We start from the raw sequence: 20,673 nt of genomic DNA, 5'->3' as shown, positions 1-20,673 counted from the left end.
ATAACAGACGCTCTAAACTTGCATTCTTCTGAGGTCGTCACATTTGAAGAAGTGGATAACCTCCCAGTGGTAAACGGGACTACTAAGGAGGATTTGGAAATTGTAGAGGGAGAAGAGCTGAGCAGATTAAAATGGTTGAAATCAAACAAATCACCAGGACTAGATAATATTTATCCTCAAGCGCTTATGCAAATTAGGGAGTACATGTATAAACCCTTGATTCATATTTGCAGGAGGTCACTCCTCATTGGAGAGATTCTGAAATACTGGAAACGGACAAATATTATCGAATTATATAGAAAAGGGCAGATCTAGGCAACTGCTGGCCTGTGAGCTTAATGTGCAGCACTGGAAAATGAATGAAAGCAATTATTAATGGATAAGAGTGAGCAGCACATGGCAAGGACAGGAGTTATTAGGAACAGTCAACATTGGCTCTGTTGTACTGACATGCTGGAATTCTGTTAAGGAGAAACAAAAGGATACGATCAGAATGGAGAATAAGATATGATTTGTCTGGACGTTCAGAAAGCATTTAATAAGGTGCCACATGAGAGGGTGGGCATCAAACTAAAAGTAGTGGTGGGCGCAGAATTGGCTCAGAGGGTGATGGTGGGAGGAACCTGATCAGAATTGGCCAATGTTAAGAGTGGTGACCAGCAGGGGGTCAGTGCTGGGGCCACTGATATTTTTAATATATAGAAATGATTTAGACTATAAATAAAAAGCTGGTTAAGGTTGCAGATGATAGGTGGATTGACAGAATGTGTTATATCACTACAGCATGGACAGCAGAAGAGCTTGGGTAGATTTGTGGCAGCTGAGATTTAATGTCATTAAACTGTAAAGTATTACATGTAAGAAGTAAAAATGTGAGGTCTGAATACACAATGGGAGGTCTGAAAATCGAAAAGTCCACCTTATGAGAAGAATTTAGGAGTTGTAGTGGACTCTACGCTATCAACTTCTAGACAGTGTTCAGAAGCCATTAAGAAGGCTAACAGAACGTCAGGTTATATAGCGCCTTGACGTGTGGAGTACAAGCCACAGGAGGTTCTGCTCAGGTCTTTATAACACACTGGTGAGGCCTCTTCTGGAGTACTGGGTGCAGTTTTGGTCTCCAGGGTATAAAAAGGGACAAAGCAACGCTGGAAAAAGTCCAAAGAAGAGTGAATAGGCCAGGGGTGTCCAACTGGTCCTGGTGGGCCGCAGTGGCTGCAGGTTTTCCCTTTTCCTAATCAGTGACCAGTTTTCACTCCTAATTAACTCCTTTTTCCTTCATTTTAATAGCCCTGTTTTTAAGGATTCAGTCCCCTGAATTGATTTTTCTTCATTAAATGGTAGCCAAACAGAAATGAGACGTGAAACAAGCCAACAGATGACCAGCTAAACTGGAATGTCAAGCTCCAGCCAATTTCACTCCAACCAGTTTCTTAATGAGAAGCTGATTGTTGCTGTTAATTAAAGCCGTTATTGAATATCATGACTTGTCGCTGCTCTCATTCTGCCACAGCAGCAGATTTTCTGTTTTCTCTAAGACCACCGTCAAGATGTTTGGGTGACCTGAGCAGACCAACATGACCGAGACCTTCACATATCTTTATTTTCAGGTTAGCTGGTCATGTGGCGGCTCGTTTGGTGTCTCCTTATTGTTTGGCTGCTCTTTAAGGAAAAAGAAACAACTAAGGCGTCTGAATCATGTCAATTAAAATGAAGGCAAAACAAGTTAATCAGCAGAAAAACATGGCTCACTAATTAAGAAGATGGATAGAATGAAAACCTGCAGCCACAGCGACCCACCAGGACCGGAGTTGGTCACCCCTGGACTAGGCTGATTCCAGGGCTGCAGGAGATGAGTTGTGAGGAGAGATTAAAGGAGCTGAGCCTATGGAGATGGAAAGGAGACATGGGTGAAGTGTTCAAAATTATGAAGGGAATTAGTCCAGTGGATCGAGAATATGACTTTAAATTGAGTTCATCAAGAACACAGGGACACAGGTGGAAACGTAAATTTCGCACAAACATTAGGAAGTTTTTCTTCACACCGAGAACCAGAGACAAGTGGAATAAGTGACCAAGTGGTGTGGTAGACAGTAAGACGTTAGGGACTTTCAAAACTCAACTTGATGTTTTTTAGAAGAAATAAGTGGACAGGACTAGCAAGTTTTTTGGACTGAATGGCCTCGTGGAGCACTAAGTCGGGTGGAGCTGACTCCAATGGGTGGCCCAAGTAGGTGGAGTCTAGCTGTAGACCTCCAGAGCTCCTCCATTTTAAACTATAGTTAAGATTAGGGTTGTATGAGGGCTGTCTGACTCAATCAAGGCCAAGTTCACATAGAGGACCACAGACACATGAGATAAGCGACCAAGTAGTGTGGTAGACAGTAGAACTTTAGAGGTCTTCAAAACTCCATTTGATGTTATTTTGGAGGAGTTAAGTGGACAGGACTGGCGAGTTATGCGGCTCAATGGCCTGTTCTCATCTCTCAAGTTTTTAAAGCCAGTGTCACATTATGCGACTTTTGATCGTCAGGTACAATTCAAGGAAGATTACGCTGAAGCTTTATAGTGAAGTTGGAAACTTGTTAGGCATAAATTTCACACAAACATTGGGAACTTTTTCTTCACACAGAGAATCACAGACATGTGGAATAAGTGGCCAAGTCATAGTGTAGACTGGAGGACTTTAGGGACTTTCAAAACTCGACTTGATGGTTTTTTTGGAAGAAATAAGTGGATAGGACTGGCGAGCTTTTTTGGGCTGAATGGCCTGTTCTCCTGGAGCTCCAAGTAGGTGGAGTTGACTCCACTGAATGGCCCCAAGTAGGTGTCGTAAGTTTTTAAAGCCAGTGTCACATTTTGCAACTGTTGATCATCAGGTACAAGTCAAAGAAAGTTACACTGATGCTTTATAATGAGATTAGAAACTTGTTAAGTGTAAATTTCACACAAACATTAGGAAGTGTTTCTTCAAACAGAGAACCACAGACACATGGAATAAGTGACCAAGTAGTGTGGTGGACAGTAGGACTTAAGGAGTCTTTAAAACTCAACTTGATGTTATTTTGTAGGAGTTAAGTGGACAGGACTGGTGAGTTATTTTGGACTGAATGGCCTGTTCTCCTGGAGCTCTAAGTAGGTGGCGTTGACTCTCTTGAATGGCCCGAGTAGGTGGAGTCTAGCTATAGACCTCCAGAGCTCCGCCCTTTTACACTGTGGTTAAGATTGCGGTTGTATGAGGTTTATCTGACTCAAAAAATGCCAAGTTCACACAGAGAACCACAGACACATGGAGTAAGTGACCAAGTAGTGTGGTAGACAGTAAGACTTTAGGGACTTCAAAACTCGACTTGATGTTTTTTTAGAAGAATTCAGTAGATACGACTGGTGCTTTTTTTTGGACTGAATGGCCTTTTCTCCTGGAGCTCCAAGTAGGTGGAGTTGACTCCATGGAATGGCCCCAAGTAGGTGTCGTAAGTTTTGAAAGCCAGGTTCACATTATGCAACTGTTGATCATCAGGTACAAGTCAAAGAAGGTTACACTGATGCTTTATAATGAGATTAGAAACTTGTTAAGTGTAAATTTCACACAAACATTAGGAAGTTTTTCTTCAAACAGAGAACCACAGACACATGGAATAAGTGACCAAGTAGTGTGGTGGACAGTAGGACTTAAGGAGTCTTCAAAACTCAACTTGATGTTATTTTGTAGGAGTTAAGTGGACAGGACTGGTGAGTTATTTTGGACTGAATGGCCTGTTCTCCTGGAGCTCTAAGTAGGTGGAGTTGACTCCATTGAATGACTCCATGTAGGTGGAGTCTAGCTGTAGACCTCCAGAGCTCCGCCCTCTTATACTTTAGTTATGATTAGGGTTGTAAGAGGGCTATGTGACTCAAGCAATGCCAAGTTCACAGAGAGGACCACAGACACGTGGAATAAGTGACCAAGTAGTGTGGTGGACAGCAAGACTTTAGGGACTTTCAAAACTCAACTTGATGTTATTTTAGAAGAATTCAATGGATTTGAGTGGTGAGCTTTGTTGAGCTCAATGGCCTGTTCTTGTCTGGATTGTTCTAATATTCTAATAAGCTGGAGGGCAGTTCCTGGTGATGATTGACAGGTGTCCCGCCTCTTGAGAGAACACCCAGAAAATACAGCAAAATCGACAAAACAAGGACACAGTGCAAAAGTAGAAATGAACAGAATGGACTTGTTGGCTGAAGTATAACAACCTGAGCTCCACAACTGAAGAAGGAGAAAGTCGAGAAAAATATTCACCTGCACATGAAGTAGTCAAAGTCTCGAGGTCAATTTTTGACAACAGCGGAGTTATGGGAAGCTGAAACCAGAGGTACTGTATAACAAGACAGGTTGTGCTGCCTCTGCAGCGTTTGAAGTTTAAAGAGAATGCGAATTACAGCACAGAACAGGAACTCTGGAGGGTTTTTTTTTGTTTTTTGTTTTTTCGTACCCTGACCCTTTTTAGGAGCACATTATTGATACCGATCAGCATGATGACGTGACCTTTCACTGGATCAGGAGCGCCAGTAGAGCCAGTAGAAAGTGTTGCTTGGCCCAAAGGTTACAGTCAATCACAGGTATGATTAAAAGCTTTCTCAGTTTATCCACACCCTAGAGCTGAATCGCTCGCAGACATCTAAATATTGGCCATTTTCTGCCGCCGTGTGTGATACGGTGTCAGTCTGCCAGTGATTTGCTTATCACATCAAGAACGCCAAATCGGAAGGAGGACACAGTCTATTGATTTCCAGCGCGGCGCCGGGGGTAAGAAGTGATTTGTATTGGAATAAGGAAGCAGAGCGGTTTGTTTTCGACAGCCTTAAATGAGTTCATGTCAAGAACGTGATATGCGTTTGGCGTTTATTGCTTGAACGAAAGTACAAATGTAAAGTTCATTTTTTTTTTCCAGGAAAATGTTAGGAAGTAGGAGGGGGGGGTGGGGGCCGTGTGAAATTGCACATACGGTTCCCTCCTTAATGTTTGGGACACTAAGGCACATTTTTTTCCCTTCGTGTACCCCTCTGCCCCACAATTTAAAAATGACAAATCAAGCAATTAAGACTTAATTGATCGGCGCATGGGGCGGCATGGTGGCGCAGTGGGTAGTGCTGTTGCCTCACAGTTAGGAGACCTGGGTTCACGTCCTGGGTCCTCCCTGCATGGAGTTCTCCCCGTGTCTGCATGGGTTTCCTCCCACAGTCCAAAGACATTCAGTTTAGGTGCATTGGTGGTCCTAAATTGTCGTTGGTATGTGTGTCCTGAGGTGGGCTGGCACCCTGCCTGGGGTTTGTTTCCTGCCTTGCGCCTTATGTTGACTAGGATTGGCTCCAGCAGACCCCCATGACCCTGTAGTTAGGATATAGCGGTTTGGATAATGGATGGATGGATTCATCTGCGTATCTCAGACTTTCATTTAAGGGGATTTGCACACACACACTTTTTTCTATGTGATCCCCCCTCCCATTTCAGGGTACCATAATGTGTGGACACAGCAATGGCAGGTCTATTAAGTATTTTGTTGCATGTCCCTCACATGCTTGAAGTCTGCAGTTCACAGACATCACCGGGTGCTGAGGATCTTCTCTGGTGATGCTCTGCCAGGCCTCAAATGCAGCCATCTTCATCTCCTGCTTGTTTCAGGGGGGCTTGTCCCCTTAAGCCTTCTCTTCAGCATATGGAAGGCCTGCTCAATTGGATTGAAATTCCTGTTGTTCTCTACTGTCGGCCCTTTGTATCCACGTGTTCCGCATTCGTGGATTCAACCAACTGCGTATCGAAAATATTCAATTTAGAAAGTTCCAAAAAGCAAAACTTGAATTTGCTGAGGGACAAGCACTATGCTGAATCCTCACAAATGAAGTGAAAGACCGGGGGGTACCACTGAGTCCCAACACCCCATAAACAACCCAACCAAATCAGTCCCAGGTTCAAAATACAGTGGTACCTCGGTATACGTCCTTAATCCGTTCCAGATCCTTGGACTTATACCAAACAGGATGCATACCTGGCCTGGGAACGCCTTGGGATTCTCCCGGAAGAGCTAGAAGAAGTGGCCAGGGAGAGGGAAGTCTGGGCCTCTCTGCTCAAGCTGCTGCGCCCGCGGCCCGACCCCGGATAAGCGAAAGAGGATGGATGGATGGATGGAGGACGCATACCAAGCAAATTTTTCCCATAAGAAATAAAGGGAAAATGATTAATCCGTTACCATGGAAAAAAAAAATCCTATTGTTATTGGCATATTATACGTTGATGGGGTTGTATCAGATAATTTAAACACTGTTTAATACTAAAATACATAAATACAAAAGCAATTAGATGAAATAACTGAAAATTTTACCTCACTTTACTTTTTAATAACGTCTTTGTTTTTCACAATCGTAGCTACCTCGGCATACGGTATGCAGTAGCCATGTCCCGGATACGTGTGCCACCTTCATACTGTTCAACAATCAATTCAAATTTATGCGAAAAAACACAAAGTCACGTGAAAATTCACAGAGAGTTGTTCACTGAATGCTAGCAACTGGCGTACTGACGCTCGTGGGCAGTCGTGGCTTTGTCTTGTGAGAGGTAAACAAGGGTAGCGCGCGGTGTTCTAGCATGTGAGTCGTATTCCAAACAAAGGTTGTATACCAAGCAACATTTTTCGTGTCCAAACAGGACGTATACCAAGCTGGACTTATTCCAAAGCGGACGTATACCAAGGTACCACTGTAATACCTTTTAGAGTCCACTCCACAATCTCTGTTTTCCTCCTCCAGGTGAGCTTTGCCTTTTACCTCCCGAGTCTGACTCAACTTTAGGAGGTTGGACGGCTTCCTTTTATTTTAGATCTGGGAGTACTCTCAGCGCTAGGACTTAACCTGGATGGAAGCAATTTTGAGTCAGATGGACATCCCCTGAATTAGGGTACCCCTCTCCCAGAAGTGGAGTTGATGGACCAGGAAAGGTCATCCGTAATGTTTACTCCCCTGAACTTGGTGTTTTTCACCCTCTCCATGACTGCACCGTCAGTCTTTAAGGGGAGGTCGAGACGCACCGATAACCTTCTCAGCTGCTCTCGCTATTCACTGTAGTGTCTTGCAGTCCGAGAACATGACAGTTTCTGTAGCAGACAGCTAGAGAGCAGACTTGCAGTGGCACTCCTACAGAATGTGGTAAGGGAGGGAGGCTCACCTTCTTCAGTCTCCGCAAAAAGTACAGACATTGCCGAACCTACTTGGCTATGGACGCGGAGTTGAGGGACCAAGGAAGGTCATCCGTGACGTGGACTCCCAGGAGCTTAGTGTTTCGTCGATGGTGAGAGGTGGGTGTAGCAGGGCTGGATTTCCCGATTCTCGCTTGTACTTTTGGTTTTGACCTTCTTGTTCTCCTGAACGACGACAAGCGTCTCTCGTGTTGGACTTTAGTTCTGTTTCGTTTTCTCCCAGTTTTGCACAAAAAAATTAATCTGATGAAAACAGCACCCCATGTTGTCCTCAGAGATCGTAACCTTTGTCACCAGCATGATGGGTTTAAAAGGTCATCAAAACATTCATTTCCCAGATTCCAAAATCCTTTTATTTGTCATTCGTTCTTTTGTTCAAATCTTTTTCTCAAAAGTGTTTTCTGTTCTCAGCCCGTGCTCATATTTTTGACTTTGTGTCTTTTTCCATCATGCAATATGGCTTTGGTATTTAGGCATACAGAATGCATAGACTGCTAGAAAGACGAGCTGCTTACCCATCCAGGATGTATTGCTATGATTTTGTCACGTTCACTTTACTTTGCACGTTAACTTAATATACCTCTCTATTATATAAAAAAAATTTGCGACGAGACTTTTTTCAAAGAGATTTTTTTCAAGTCCCGCGAGACGTTACTTTGGCCATGAGACTTTTTTCAAGCCACGCCCTCCTCTCAACCACGCCCTCGGTCCTCTCACTTCTCATTGGTGTGAATGCTTTTGTCAGACACAGTCGCTGTGCTCTCAGCTCTTATAAATTTTAACGTTTTCCTCACTTTAAGTTCCCAATTAAAGAAGACATATTATGCCCATGCCTCGCAGTTTCGCGTCCCGGGTCCTCCCTGCATGGAGTTTGCATGTTCTCCTCCAGGTGCTCCGGTTTCCTCCCACAATCCAAAGACATGCAGGTTAGGTGCATTGGCAATCCTAAATTGTCCTTAGTGTGTGTGCTTGGTGTGTGCCCTGTGGTAGGTTGGCGCCCTGCCCGGGGTTTGTTTCCTGCCTTGCACCCTGTGTTGGCTGGGATTGGTTCCAGCAGACCCCTGTGACCCTGTAGTTAGGATATAACGGGTTGGATAATGGATGGATGGATATTATGTTCAAATCTTATTGAAGAATTTCATCATGAAGGGTTATCAACAGAAAAAATAATTACACAGGGAATCCTAGCACCGAGAAACAAGGAAGTCAAACGAATTAGCGCGAAAATTTTCGATCGGTTACACGGCAGATTGGTTAAATGCATATCAATAGACCATGATGAAAGAGTTGGTGGTGATGGTGCGGAAGATGAAAACATCAACTTACAATATCCCGTAGAATATCTTCAACCGTTAACACCGTCCAGTCTTCCACCGGCCGAATTACTGTAAGAAGAAGGACGTATCCAAGAAAGGTAATGTAGTACATCTTCAGGGGGTAACATTAGACACCAAAGGAGATCTTGATATGCCATTCGTATTAAAACGTTTACAGTTTCCCGTTAGAACAGTTTTTGCTATGACAATTAACAAATCTCAGAGTCAAACATTCAAAGAAGTCGTTTTATTTAATAGAGAGAAAGAAACTAAATTCACTCACAGGCAATTATACGTTGCATTGTCACAATGAAAATCCAAAGGCAGAATCAAAATTCAATGCAATATTGATGAAAATTGAATTCAAAAAAATTGTTTTTAATGAAGTTTTACTGTAAAAGTGTAAGTTTGAAAAGTATTTGCATGTTAATTTCAAAGCCAAACAGAATGAAATCGTATTACTCAACAAATAACTCTAACGCCACATGAAACATAATTTACTTTCAATTTATTACGTTTTACTGTTTTTTAATATGGTTAATTACTCACTGTAATGTAAAATAGTTCTATTATGTATATGTAACAATTCTCATGAATTAACAATCTGTTTAAATTCTTCATTCGCATCTCCATACACAAGTGTCAGAACCACAAAGAGGATAGAGGGTAGCGTCCATCCAGGGGTTGGCAAGCGAAGTGAGCAGGGGGCAAAGCCCACTAGTAATACATGAGTAAAAAGCATAAACCTTCTCTCCTGCTTGTTTTGGTACTCTACCTTGTCTCCGGGGGTCACAGTTATAAAAGAAAGGAGACAAGCGGAGCTGTAGATTTGAGAGGCATCTTTGTGACACGCTGGTGAGTCTGTTCAATGCGAAGTTCACAGAGAGGACCACAGACACGTGGAATAAGTGACCAAGTAGTGTGGTGGACAGCAAGACTTTAAGGACTTTCAAAACTCAACTTGATGTTATTTTGGAGGAGTTAAGTGGACAGGACTGGTGAGTTTTTTTGGACTGAATGGCCTGTTGTCCTGGAGCTCCAAGTAGGTGGAGTTGACTCCATTGAATGGCTTCATGTAGGTGGAGTCTAGTTGTAGACCTCCAGTGCTCCGCCCTCTTATACTTTAGTTATGATTAGGGTTGTGGGAGGGCTATGTGACTCAAGCAATGCCAAGTTCACAGAGAGGACCACAGACACGTGGAATAAGTGACCAAGTAGTGTGGTGGACAGCAAGACTTTAAGGTGGCTCCAAGTAGGTGGAGTCTAGCTGTAGACCTCCAGAGCTCCGCCGTTTTATACACTGAAAAAAAAAAATGTGATGATTCACACGTAATATTTTCAATCTGAACCAATATAATTCTTTTTAGCTTATTGATGCCACAATTTTTAAGTTGAGGCAAATCATTTAGAGTGATTGGGTGCAATTCACTTGATTTATTTTACTGAAGTAAATCTATTTTTTAAGTTGTTCTTCTTTTTTAGCAGTTGGAAAGCCATCAGACTGGAAAGTTCAACCGAAAGAATATACAAACGGCTCCTTAAACAGCACATGAACAACCTAAAATATTAAGTTAAATGAAATAGGATTTTTACGTTTATTCCCTCCACCATAACTTAATTTGGTACAAACTTTTTTTTGTACTTTGATTGAGATCTGAAACCAAATATTTCAAGCTGCAACACTAAATGACTAATCTTAAGTTGCTTGAAAGAGAAAATTTACGTTGAATGAACATCATCAATGTTATACTTTTTTCAGTGTATAGTGGAGAACAAAAGAGCTGCATTGTGTCACGTTTTTTATGAAGGTTACCATTTTCTGCTGCATTTTTTTGAGCAAATGAACACGTTTCATGAACTTGTATATTGTAAATGGAATAGACTCGACAAACTTAAAAAGGTTTGGGGCAGCCACCCGTATATTATTCCTGGCTGCAAAAAGGCTTTTTAAATAGTACAGAGATGTTCTTAGTACGGGGTCCAAAACAGAACTGCTGAGGGTTTGCCAAGATGGCGGCTTTAAGCGATCAGACAGGAAGTGACGTGAGGGAACCGGAAGTGATGTTCTTCTGATGTCAGATTGTGTGCCGGAAGTGATATTCTTCTGGGCGCCGGAACCGGAAGGGACGTCATCGGCTCTGAATCAGACAGGTTTTCCTGCGGCTGGTCTGCAGAGATAACAGGAGAAGGTTTAGTGCACCCTGCCACCCCTTGTTCGCACGTGTGTGACAACATATAACGCTCACAATTTGTAACCTATGTTGTATTTTTAGAATTAATATTTCATTTTTGGTTAATTTGGCATCCGCCCTTATCATGGTGAATGGTTCCAGCGTGCCCAGTTCTAGACTGGTGTTACAGTTAAGGTGAGATCCTACCTTCACCACCAAAGTATTCACCACTACCTGATGTTATCAATGCCCGGAGCTGAGACGTATGTTAAATATTCGTATACCCATGATGCATGTTGGCATATGTCAAGTTCCTCTCCTCAGCTTCAACTAGCTGATTACTAAGCAGAGCGTCACCACGCAGAACTCCTGAATGTGTTGTGTGCCTCCATCAAGGACTATGGCTGGGAATGAACAAACAAACCCACTCAGGTTTCAAATGTTATAATTACACCCCCACCAGTTCTTAAGTATGCCTTATGGGTAGAATTGGTGACTCAGAAATACAGCTTACCTCCTAAAAAGCAATTATTGTGTTCCTTTTAAGTGATTCAAATGCTTCTGTTTTTGTTGTTTTACAGAGGAGTATGCCCACATGCCGGTACTACAGCAGGCTGGCAGACTTCCGGATTGAGAAGAAAATTGGCAGAGGACAGTTCAGCGAGGTTTACCGGGCAACATGTTTGTTGGATGGGAAGCTGGTGGCGCTAAAGAAAGTCCAGGTACGACCCTTTCATACAGGATGTTCAGGTGGGATGTCTTCTGCAACCGGGGCTAAGACTGGCTTAATGGCTGCCGCTCTTTATTTTTTCTTTTCAGGGAACGTTATTGTACATCCTGGCACTGCCCACTTTATTATTTTCCCTGTACCTGCAGTCAAATTATTCTCTTTTTTAAGTGATTTTCTTGTGCTGTTGTCTCACTTTGTTTCTTTGAATGCCCCTTTGTATTCGATTGCCCACCACACATGTCTGCAAATTTTGTGATGGGTTGCCCAGCTGGCAGAAAAGATGCCAGAAGATGGAGGAATGACCCAAAGGAGGCCATATGAGAAAAGAACTTAAACTGGTTAAAGGAGAATTGCTTCAATATCCTGCACAGGAAGGAGCATCAAGGGAGCTGAAGGTTCTATAAATTTGTCGGATGGCCCTGAAGGAAATTCTCTGTGGCCTTTCATATTAAAAGGAGTGTCAGGCCACCCCTATTCTCACAAATTGCTAGGAGGGCAGCTAAGACGGTACTGTGACTCTACATACATAGGCAGAAACGCATTCTTGAGGTCACCTCACCATCAAACCCTGCTGCCCCTCTGGACTTTGCCTTCAAAGATTTTTGGACCTTCCCAGTCTGATGGCGTGGATTCCCCCTTTTTTGTTCTATTAGCTCTCAGATTTTATCTCTCTCCTTCTTCAATCTTCTGCATGTCTTCATGACCACCAGTAAGCCTTCACCCGTCTCTGTATTGGATTTCTTATAGGGAGTAGCCATGTACTGTTTTGGAGGCTTGATTTTCTTTTCCAAAAAACCTTCTCGTGAAAGATGTCAAAATATTTTTATAACTTATACTAGCTGTCCCCTGCAGCTCTGCTCACATAGTAGCGAAACAGGACAAACTTTAAAAATCAATTAAAAATCTTTTAAAAATGTAATTCTGGCCAAGTGGAAGATAGGCACGCTCCAATATCAGACGTTGGCACTGTATCTGACTGTGTTCAGCTCTGATGGAAGAGTGTCCCCCGCATGGATAGAAAAGTACATGGCCGTGATATCTCTGCCAATCAGCAGGTACCCTCTAAAATACACGTAGCTGTGATCTCTGTCTTAAAAAAATCAAACGTTACTCCTTAACAATCTCTAGATGACAATGTCTGCTGAACAAACAGGCATCGCTAGCTAAGCAGAGGAAAGATACGCTCCAACACGTGACGAAAGGCAGAGAGCCTCAAACCGAGGCTGGAGCGTGAGTGAGTGAATAAAGAGGGCCCCGCCCTGCTCCCCACCTCTGATGTCACACTTCCCCCTCCCCTCGGCAAACAGCATCTCTCTCTGATTCGTGCAAATAAATCGGTACCGTAAGCGAACTATGATTCTTAGTCAAATGGCATGTTCAAGCAAATTATAGAAAAAAACCCGATCTAAATCCATTAAGTAGTTCTCTCGTGAAATGCGGACTGACATACAAACGGGTCTAAAAAACTATTAGAAATTTCGCGCTTGCACCACGAAATTTTTAAAACCGTTTCCTAGCGAACACCTATGGGCCAAGGGGACACCTACAATCCAAATTTCAAGTCCCAAGTCCTCATGGTTTGTCAGATTTCGTGATGAGTGAGTCAGTGGTACAGTGGAACCTCGGGGCACGACTGTGATTCATTCCAAAACTCTGGTCGTAACCCGATTTGGTCGTGACCCGAAGTAATTTCCCCCGTAGGATTGTATGTAAATACAATTAATCCATTCGAGACTGTACGAACTGTATGTAAATATATTTTTTTAAAGATTTTTAAGCACAAAAATGGTTAATTATACCATAGAATGCACAGCGTAATAGTAAACTAAATGTAAAAAAATGGAATAACACTGAGAAAACCTTGAACAGAGAAAAGTAACATTGCAAGAATTCACGCTAATCAGCCTTACGAACCACTCGCTGTAAACACTTTTTTTAATGAATTTTAAACACAGGGAAAAAAATGAACATTTGAAAAATCCATAATTTCATAAACAACCAAGAAAAGTAACATTGCAACATTAAATACAACAAGGTTAAAACAATGCTCGAAGCAGTCTCTTTAAAAACAAGCCCGGTGCATTCTTTAACTGCCTTCTTGGCCTTACGCGGCCAGCCCTTTCTCTCTCTCTCGCTCGCTCGCTTGTTCACTCTCTCTTTCTCTTACTTTCGCTCGCTGTCTCGCATTCTCTCGCTCTCTCGCACTCTCGTGTTCTTTCTCTCCCTCACTCGCTTGTTCTCTCGTCCTCTCTCTCTCGCGCTATCTCTCTCTCGCTTGCTGCACAGGGAGAGATTGAACACGTGCGGAAATCATTGACACGTACAAACCGGAAGGGAAACTGGCTTGTTTGTCACCCGAGTGTGTGGTCGTGAACAGATGCAAAAGTTTGGCGAACTTTTTGGTTATAACCCGATTTGTACATGGTCTGAGATGTTCGTGACCTGACGTTCCACTGTATTTGGCTTTTGTATATATATATTTTTATATATATATATATAGAGATTATACCAAAAATGCAATTCTAGAAAAGCTGGGTATGTAAAGAAAATGCTAATGAAATGATTTGTAAATTTACTTTGACTCGTATTCAAATACAAACGGTATAAAGACAAGACATCTCATGTCTTACCTCATAAACTAAAGATATATCCGTTTATTCTGATGTCTGCAACTCATTCCACAAAAGTTGAGAGGCCTTAGAAGCGATAAGAAGCTCACACGGGAGTTGGGTATGCAACTGGGTCCTGGGTCCCAGACAGAGAAATCCCAGACAGTCTGTCTCAGAATTGCCATCTCCAGTACCATCACACTGACCACTGGTGCCACCCCAGGGCTGTTTACTAATATAAAGGTTTATTTACACTCAGATAACAAGGGCTTTTGCATTTCTCACACCAATCATTTTCCTTCATCTTCCACTCCTTCAGGTGACCTTTGTCCTCTTCAGCCTGACTCTGATGCCCTGACTGAAATTGGGTAGCTTCTATTATGACCCAGGAGTACTTCCGGTGTTTGGGTTGGCCAAAAGTCCCAGAAAGTAGAGTCTATGAATCATAGCAGCTCCCTCTGGCTGCCCCCACAGAACCCAACAAGGCTGCCAAGTGGGACTACAGATTCTCAACATGGTCTGAAGGTGTCTGTGTGGGAATCCTAACTCAGGGATACTGCCATCTGGTGTAGTGGCGGAGAAAATTTTCAGGCACATTCATCTCCCCTGGGGCCTCCTGTGTAAAAATGTTGCGTACTCCTGTTTCCACACTCAAATCGCGATGTATAAAACCTAACCTTGGTGTAAAGCCACTCTCATTTTCATGCTAGCTGATACCCTGGAAAACACGAGTTCTCCACACGGTTTTGCAGACTGGCGGCACCCAGTGTCAAAGCAGTGCTACTGTTCCAGTGTGGTTTCATTTTCTTTTTTAGATCCACATCCCTGACGCGGCTTTATAAATACACTGAAATTAATGGAATATTGTTTATTAGTTTAAAGCATCTGATTGTAATTAACCTGTAACAATATAATGGTCCATGGAGGAATGGCCACGCTGTTCCAAATACCATAGCTGCTTTACCGTTGTTACTCTTATTGCACCTCCCTCCTAGGATTTTTTTATAATAGAGATATATATATATATATATATATATATATATATATATATATATATATAAATTTACAGTATATATACATATATATATATATTGTGGGGGTGGGGCGCGGTGGCACAATGGGTAGTGCTGCTGCCTTAGCAGTAAGGAGACCTGGGTTTGCTTCCCGGGTCCTCCCTGCGTGGAGTTTGCATGTTCTCCCCGTGTCTGCGTGGGTTTCCTCTCACAGTCCAAAGACATGCAGGTCAGGTGCATTGGCGATTCTAAATTGTGCTTGGTGTGTGCTTGGTGTGTAGAGCTGTGTGTGTGCCCTGCGATGGGCTGGCACCCTTGTTTTCTGCCTTGCGCCCCGTGTTGGCTGGGATTAGCACCAGCAGACCCCCGTGACCCTGTAGTTAGGATATAGCGGGTTGGATAATGAATGGATGGATGGATATGTGGTGGATGGGATGCCTGTAAGGTTTAAAGACCAAGAGAGGGACAAATCCTCCTCCGGGACATGAGAGGGCAGCTGCCCTGCACTGCATTGGGGCCACGGGATCAGAACTTAGAAGCTCATCCCTGTTGGGGCCCGTGGCCACTGTCAGGGGGCGCCCAGATGATTAGAGAGCCTTGGACTGCAGCACTTCGGCCACACCAACAAGTGCTGCCGGAAGATCGTCACGGATCACCTGGAGCACATCTGTAGCATTATAAAAGGGGCCGCCTCACTCCATTAGAAGAGCCAGAGTCAGAAGGCAGAGGATGGAGCTTGCGAGGAGAGCAGTAGAGTCATCGGGAGAATAGAGGAAAGAGAAAAGAAAGGAGGGATAGTGAGCGATTTCTAGCTGTTTAGTGCATTATGTGGTGCTGTAAAACCATAAAGGAAATGAAACGTGTATGATTTTAGATGTCTGTGTATATATATATATGTATATGTTACCGGCAATCATATGTATTTATTATATGTGTGTGTGTGTGTCGGTATATATATTGTGGACAGCGTAACCCCAAACACAGACAGACCGACACCAGGATGTCCAAAGCACTCTCCTTTATTTTTATTTTTAGCACCACAATGCCTTCTCTCACCAACTCTCTTCCTTTCTTCCTCTTTCTCTTCTTCTTCTCTTTCTTTCTCTTTCTCTTTGACCTCCTTCCTCCTCCTCCTCCTCCTCACAAGCTTCGTCTCCTTCCTCCCAACTTTGGCTCATTGTCTGGAAGGAGGCGGCCCCTTTTATCAGGACCCGGATGAGCCCCAGGTGCTCCCCTTGACGTCACTTCCTGGTGTGGCGTAAGTGTCAGGAAAGCCCCTGGAAGCACTCTGGGTCTTCTTGGAATTATTTCGGCCAGCACTTCCTGGTGTGGTGGAAGTGCTGCCATCCAGGATTGTCCAACTGTCCGGGCGCCCCCTGGCGGTGGCCACGTCCTCTCACGGGCATCCTAGCTCCGTCTCTGTGGCCCCCAAATAGACCCGGGCGGGTGCCCTCTCGTGGCCGAGGAGAAGTATTGTCCCCGTTGGGGACTGTCCAGGCGTCCCGGCCGGGCAGTGTAACCCGTACATCTGTGACAATATTTATATGAAAGTATTCAGACCCCTTCACTGTTCACATTTTTTGTTATGTTGAAACCTAATGATAAAATTATTTAAATTTGTTTTTGACCTCAGCAAGCAACATTCTATACCCTAGAATCCATCCATCCGGCTATATCTTAACTACAGGGTCACGGGGGTCTGCTGGAGCAAATCCCAGCTGTGGACGAAACTCAGACCCGACAGCAGGTGCGGTTATAAAGCAGCTTTATTTTCAGAGTCACGGTGAGAAGAGTTTCAGAAAAGCAGACAATCAAATGTACATGACAGCGTCAGGGCTCTTCTGAACCCCGTCTGTTGGGTGGGGTCCAGTTTTATACCCCTAGAATGCGTAATTTAATATCATTATAAAATGTAACAGTCAACACATTTATTATACACAAACCTTTAGCCCCTTCAACGCCCCTTGTGCAACTTGATTTCTTGGCTCCTTTTGTTATGGCGTTCAGATGTAAGCTAAGAGAAAACGTGATAAGGCAGACTCATGTGTGGAATGCTCAGACCTTGAGTCCTTTGTAGCAAACATTTTTCTGTTTGCTAAAACAAAGCATTCTATTACATGGTTTTGTAAAGCTTACTTCTCAGACATGAATTAGTACAAGGGAACGAAGAGAACATTCGTCTTCCACACAGCCAACGCAGGGCGCACACACACCAAGCACACACTAGGGACAATTTAGGATCGCCAATGCACCTAACCTGCATGTCTTTGGGCTGTGGAAGGAAACCGGAGTACCCGCAGGAAACCCTTGCCGACACGGGGAGAACATGCAAACTCCGCGCAGGGAGGACCCGGGAAGTGAACCCGAACCTCCTACCTGCGAGACAGCAGCGCTACCACGGTGCCACTGTGCCACCCCTACCCCAGAATGAATAAAAGAAAAAACAAGGTTTTAGAAATTTTTATGCAGTTATTAAAAATGTAAAAAACTTTACACATCAAAGTAAAAGATGATAATTTATAACAAAGGGACTATGAATATTGAACATTAAGTCAACAAAGAGGATCATATATAGTCAATAATAAACAATCATGTAAATCAGTGAATTTCGTCATCCATCTAACGACATCAGAGGTGAAGTCTGGTCCACGTTCTGCTTGTCTGCACAGCCTGTCCCTCTTTCTCAAATGTTCTTCCCAGCACTGCAGCTCCTGCTTAATCAGGAAAATTACGGCACACTCTCTGAATGGCCTTATTTTAGAGAGGACTTGAGTGCAGCTGCACGCTCCAAGAGCCTCTTCAGAGCAGCGACAAATTACCAAATGATGAGCAGGGATTTCATCGTGGACTGAAGCAGGAGTAGGCTGCGTGTAAGAGGTTGCAGTCCAGCTATCACGTGTTCTTCGTGGTCCACAGTAGGACTTGCTTTAAGTTTCTGCACCAGAGCCGGAGGTCACTGAGTCTGTCCCTTTGTCGTCCTTTACTCTATGAAGTACCTAAGGTGCTGAGCCCCATACCATACTGAGACTGACCATTCAGTTTTAGATTGGGTGAGGTCGAGTCAAGGCTGGCATAGGAGGTCTGGTCTGGCTTATGAAGGCTTTCGGAGGCCTCACACCCTTTCTGTGATGTCTTCAACTCCAGATCATGACAGCGGTTAGACTATGTATCAAAAGCATAAAGAAGAATTGGCTTGTTAAAATTGGATTCTTTGCTGTAGTTTTTGCACTTACTCCAAAGAATTCAGGTTTACCATCATTAGAATTTTTTGAGTTAGCGTTTGAAATGTATATATATTTGTTTCACGTTGATCAGCGATGCTTTTGTGTAATCGAGGGAGTCTGAATGGATTAGTGTTCCGGTTACTATTGCGATGTTCCCATCATCCACCACGAAATCATGATCGTAAAAATAATCAACATGACGGTTTTTAGGTTTTCCATTCTACTCGAGATCGGGATTCAAAGAGCGTCATGTGTTGTTAATTTTATTTAGAAGCTTCCTGGTTACTGAATCTCTGCTTGTTTAACATTTTGAACTTTGAGGTACGAGTTAACTTGTATCTCATTTGCCCCATCAACGTATCAGAAAACTTGTACTTTAGTATAGCGCCATTATAGACGCAGCCAGCTTGCTTTCGATCTATGCTGCTGCGTCTCCGTTTCCTGCTAAAGTGCTGCCATCTAGTGGCATTCCAGGAAGCTTTATAATGCATGTAGCCTCCCGAGGCCATATGCTCTCCCTGTATTATGGGTGGCAGTATCCCACACCTACAGAGCTTCATGGGAGATGCAGTCCAAAGCCCAAACTGGGTGTCTTGGGAACTGCCAAGGGGGTGCAGTAGGAAGGAGCATTCCTTGTTTTTAAGGAGGTTTCTCCTGCCCAGAAGGACTTCCTCATGTAAGTGCCAGGCAGGATTATCTGGCATCCCATCCAGGATGTGTACCCTTACCCAGGCAGGAGGACAAAACAAAGGAGCAATGGGAGAAGGCACCTATTTTGGAAAATTTTGATCCCTCATCCACTAGATGGCAGCATCCCAGGACCTTAGTAACCAAGTGGACACCTGCACGGCATGATGGGAGTTGTAGTGCCAGGAGTCAGCCCTGCTGGGTCCTATGGGTGCTGCCAGGAGTTGCTTCGGGGATTGACAGACTCTGTTTTATGGGACTTCCGCTTGACCCAAAAATGCAGATGCCCTGGAAATAGCCCTGTGCCCGACATAGAAGGAAGCCATTTGGAGTCATAGTTGGGAGGAAAGAAGGCAGGCAGGCAGCAGTCATTGGAGAAAGGTGGATAGAGAGAGAGAAGAGAAGAGAAGAATAATTTCATTGGAACTGTGTTTGCACAACCTTTGGAGAAACTTTTGTGAATTATTTGTTTAATAAAAACCTCTGTTTTGAACCCTTGACTGTATTTGCAGTGGTTGTGTCCAGGATCTGGGGCTCAGTACTGCCCCCTATTGGTCACAATGGGTATACTGTGATGGCACCAGAAGTACTTCCAGGTCAGGTGAGTTGGACTCAAATGCTAAGAAAGACAAAACTCACCTGGGATGTGTGGAGTCGGTGAAAAAAATGAAAAAAGAAAAGAAAGTTGTCAAAGGTACTCAGTAAAACAAAAAGCACTGAGGTTTTGGGACTCAGTGGTGCCCCCTGCAGGCCACAATTTGTTTCAGTTTTTCTTTTAGTAATCATGATATGGTTAAGGAGTTATTTTGATCTTGAATTTAAACATTGGCACCCAGCATGGTGCCCATCACTGCAGAATGTAACACAACTTAACTTGGGGTGAATCTTTTCTAGATGGTGCACAACAGTAGATTCTCTTCAGCTGGAAGAACAATCCTGTGGCTGAGCAGGTAGTTCACATGTTTTCTTATTCTTTGGTATTGCAGAAGTAACTTCTCATCCTCTTTTTTTTGTAGATTTTTGAAATGATGGATGCAAAAGCTAGACAAGACTGCATCAAGGAAATAGACCTTCTAAAGGTGAGAGGAGACCATCGTCTGTGCTTTGCTCCGTTTGTCTTGACGGTACTTTAAGAGTGCAAATATAAAGGTGGCGGCATGAAGGTCAAGTGGTGCACTTCCTCATCGGAGTTTATGGAGGCAGAATGAAATTCTTTGTGATTGTATTGTGATAGCATTCCTGGCAAAAGACTTAAGTATTGTTTTCTCTCACTTTGGTGTTCAGGGTTTTCTTGGGTTTTGTTGATAGACCAGTTTGACTTCTCAGTTAATGAACTTGTCACAAATTCTTGACTTACATCTGCTTCCTGCTCATTTCCCCAAAAAATACTGTCTTTCATCTTCAAGGCAGTACAGCAATGAATTTAATCTGTGCTTTGAGCTCCGTCTGTCATTCCCTCAAAGTCGAAATCATTTCTCTGATAACAAAAAATGAATGGAAGGCTCATTTGGACTTGGAAACCAAGAGATCTGAGGCCGAATGTCTAACAACTGTGTTGTATTAATCTTTAAAGTGTGTGCGCATCTATCTATCTATCTATCATATAGTGCCTTTCATATCTGTTATATAGTGCCTTTCATATCTATCTATCTATTTATCTGTCTATCTATCTATCTATCTATCTTTATATAGTG

At 43.3% G+C, this 20,673-nt stretch overlaps 1 protein-coding gene across 2 annotated transcripts in view; it reads left to right on the top strand.

Annotated features, from left to right (window-relative positions):
• LOC120535112 (serine/threonine-protein kinase Nek6-like) overlaps positions 1–20,673 on the top strand; it is a 416,838-nt gene that overhangs the window by 187,540 nt on the left and 208,625 nt on the right. For both annotated transcript variants that reach the window (XM_039762699.1, XM_039762700.1), the window contains exons 3-4: positions 11,298–11,438; positions 19,996–20,058. In XM_039762699.1, the coding sequence (XP_039618633.1) occupies positions 11,298–11,438; positions 19,996–20,058 (204 nt within the window). The remainder of the gene's footprint in view (positions 1–11,297; positions 11,439–19,995; positions 20,059–20,673) is intronic.

The sequence above is a fragment of the Polypterus senegalus genome, chromosome 9 (genome assembly GCF_016835505.1).
Source record: "Polypterus senegalus isolate Bchr_013 chromosome 9, ASM1683550v1, whole genome shotgun sequence".
Taxonomy (NCBI): Eukaryota; Metazoa; Chordata; class Cladistia; order Polypteriformes; family Polypteridae; genus Polypterus; species Polypterus senegalus.
The sequence above is the reverse complement of the archived record's forward strand: the minus strand, read 5'-3'. Positions and strand labels throughout refer to the sequence as shown.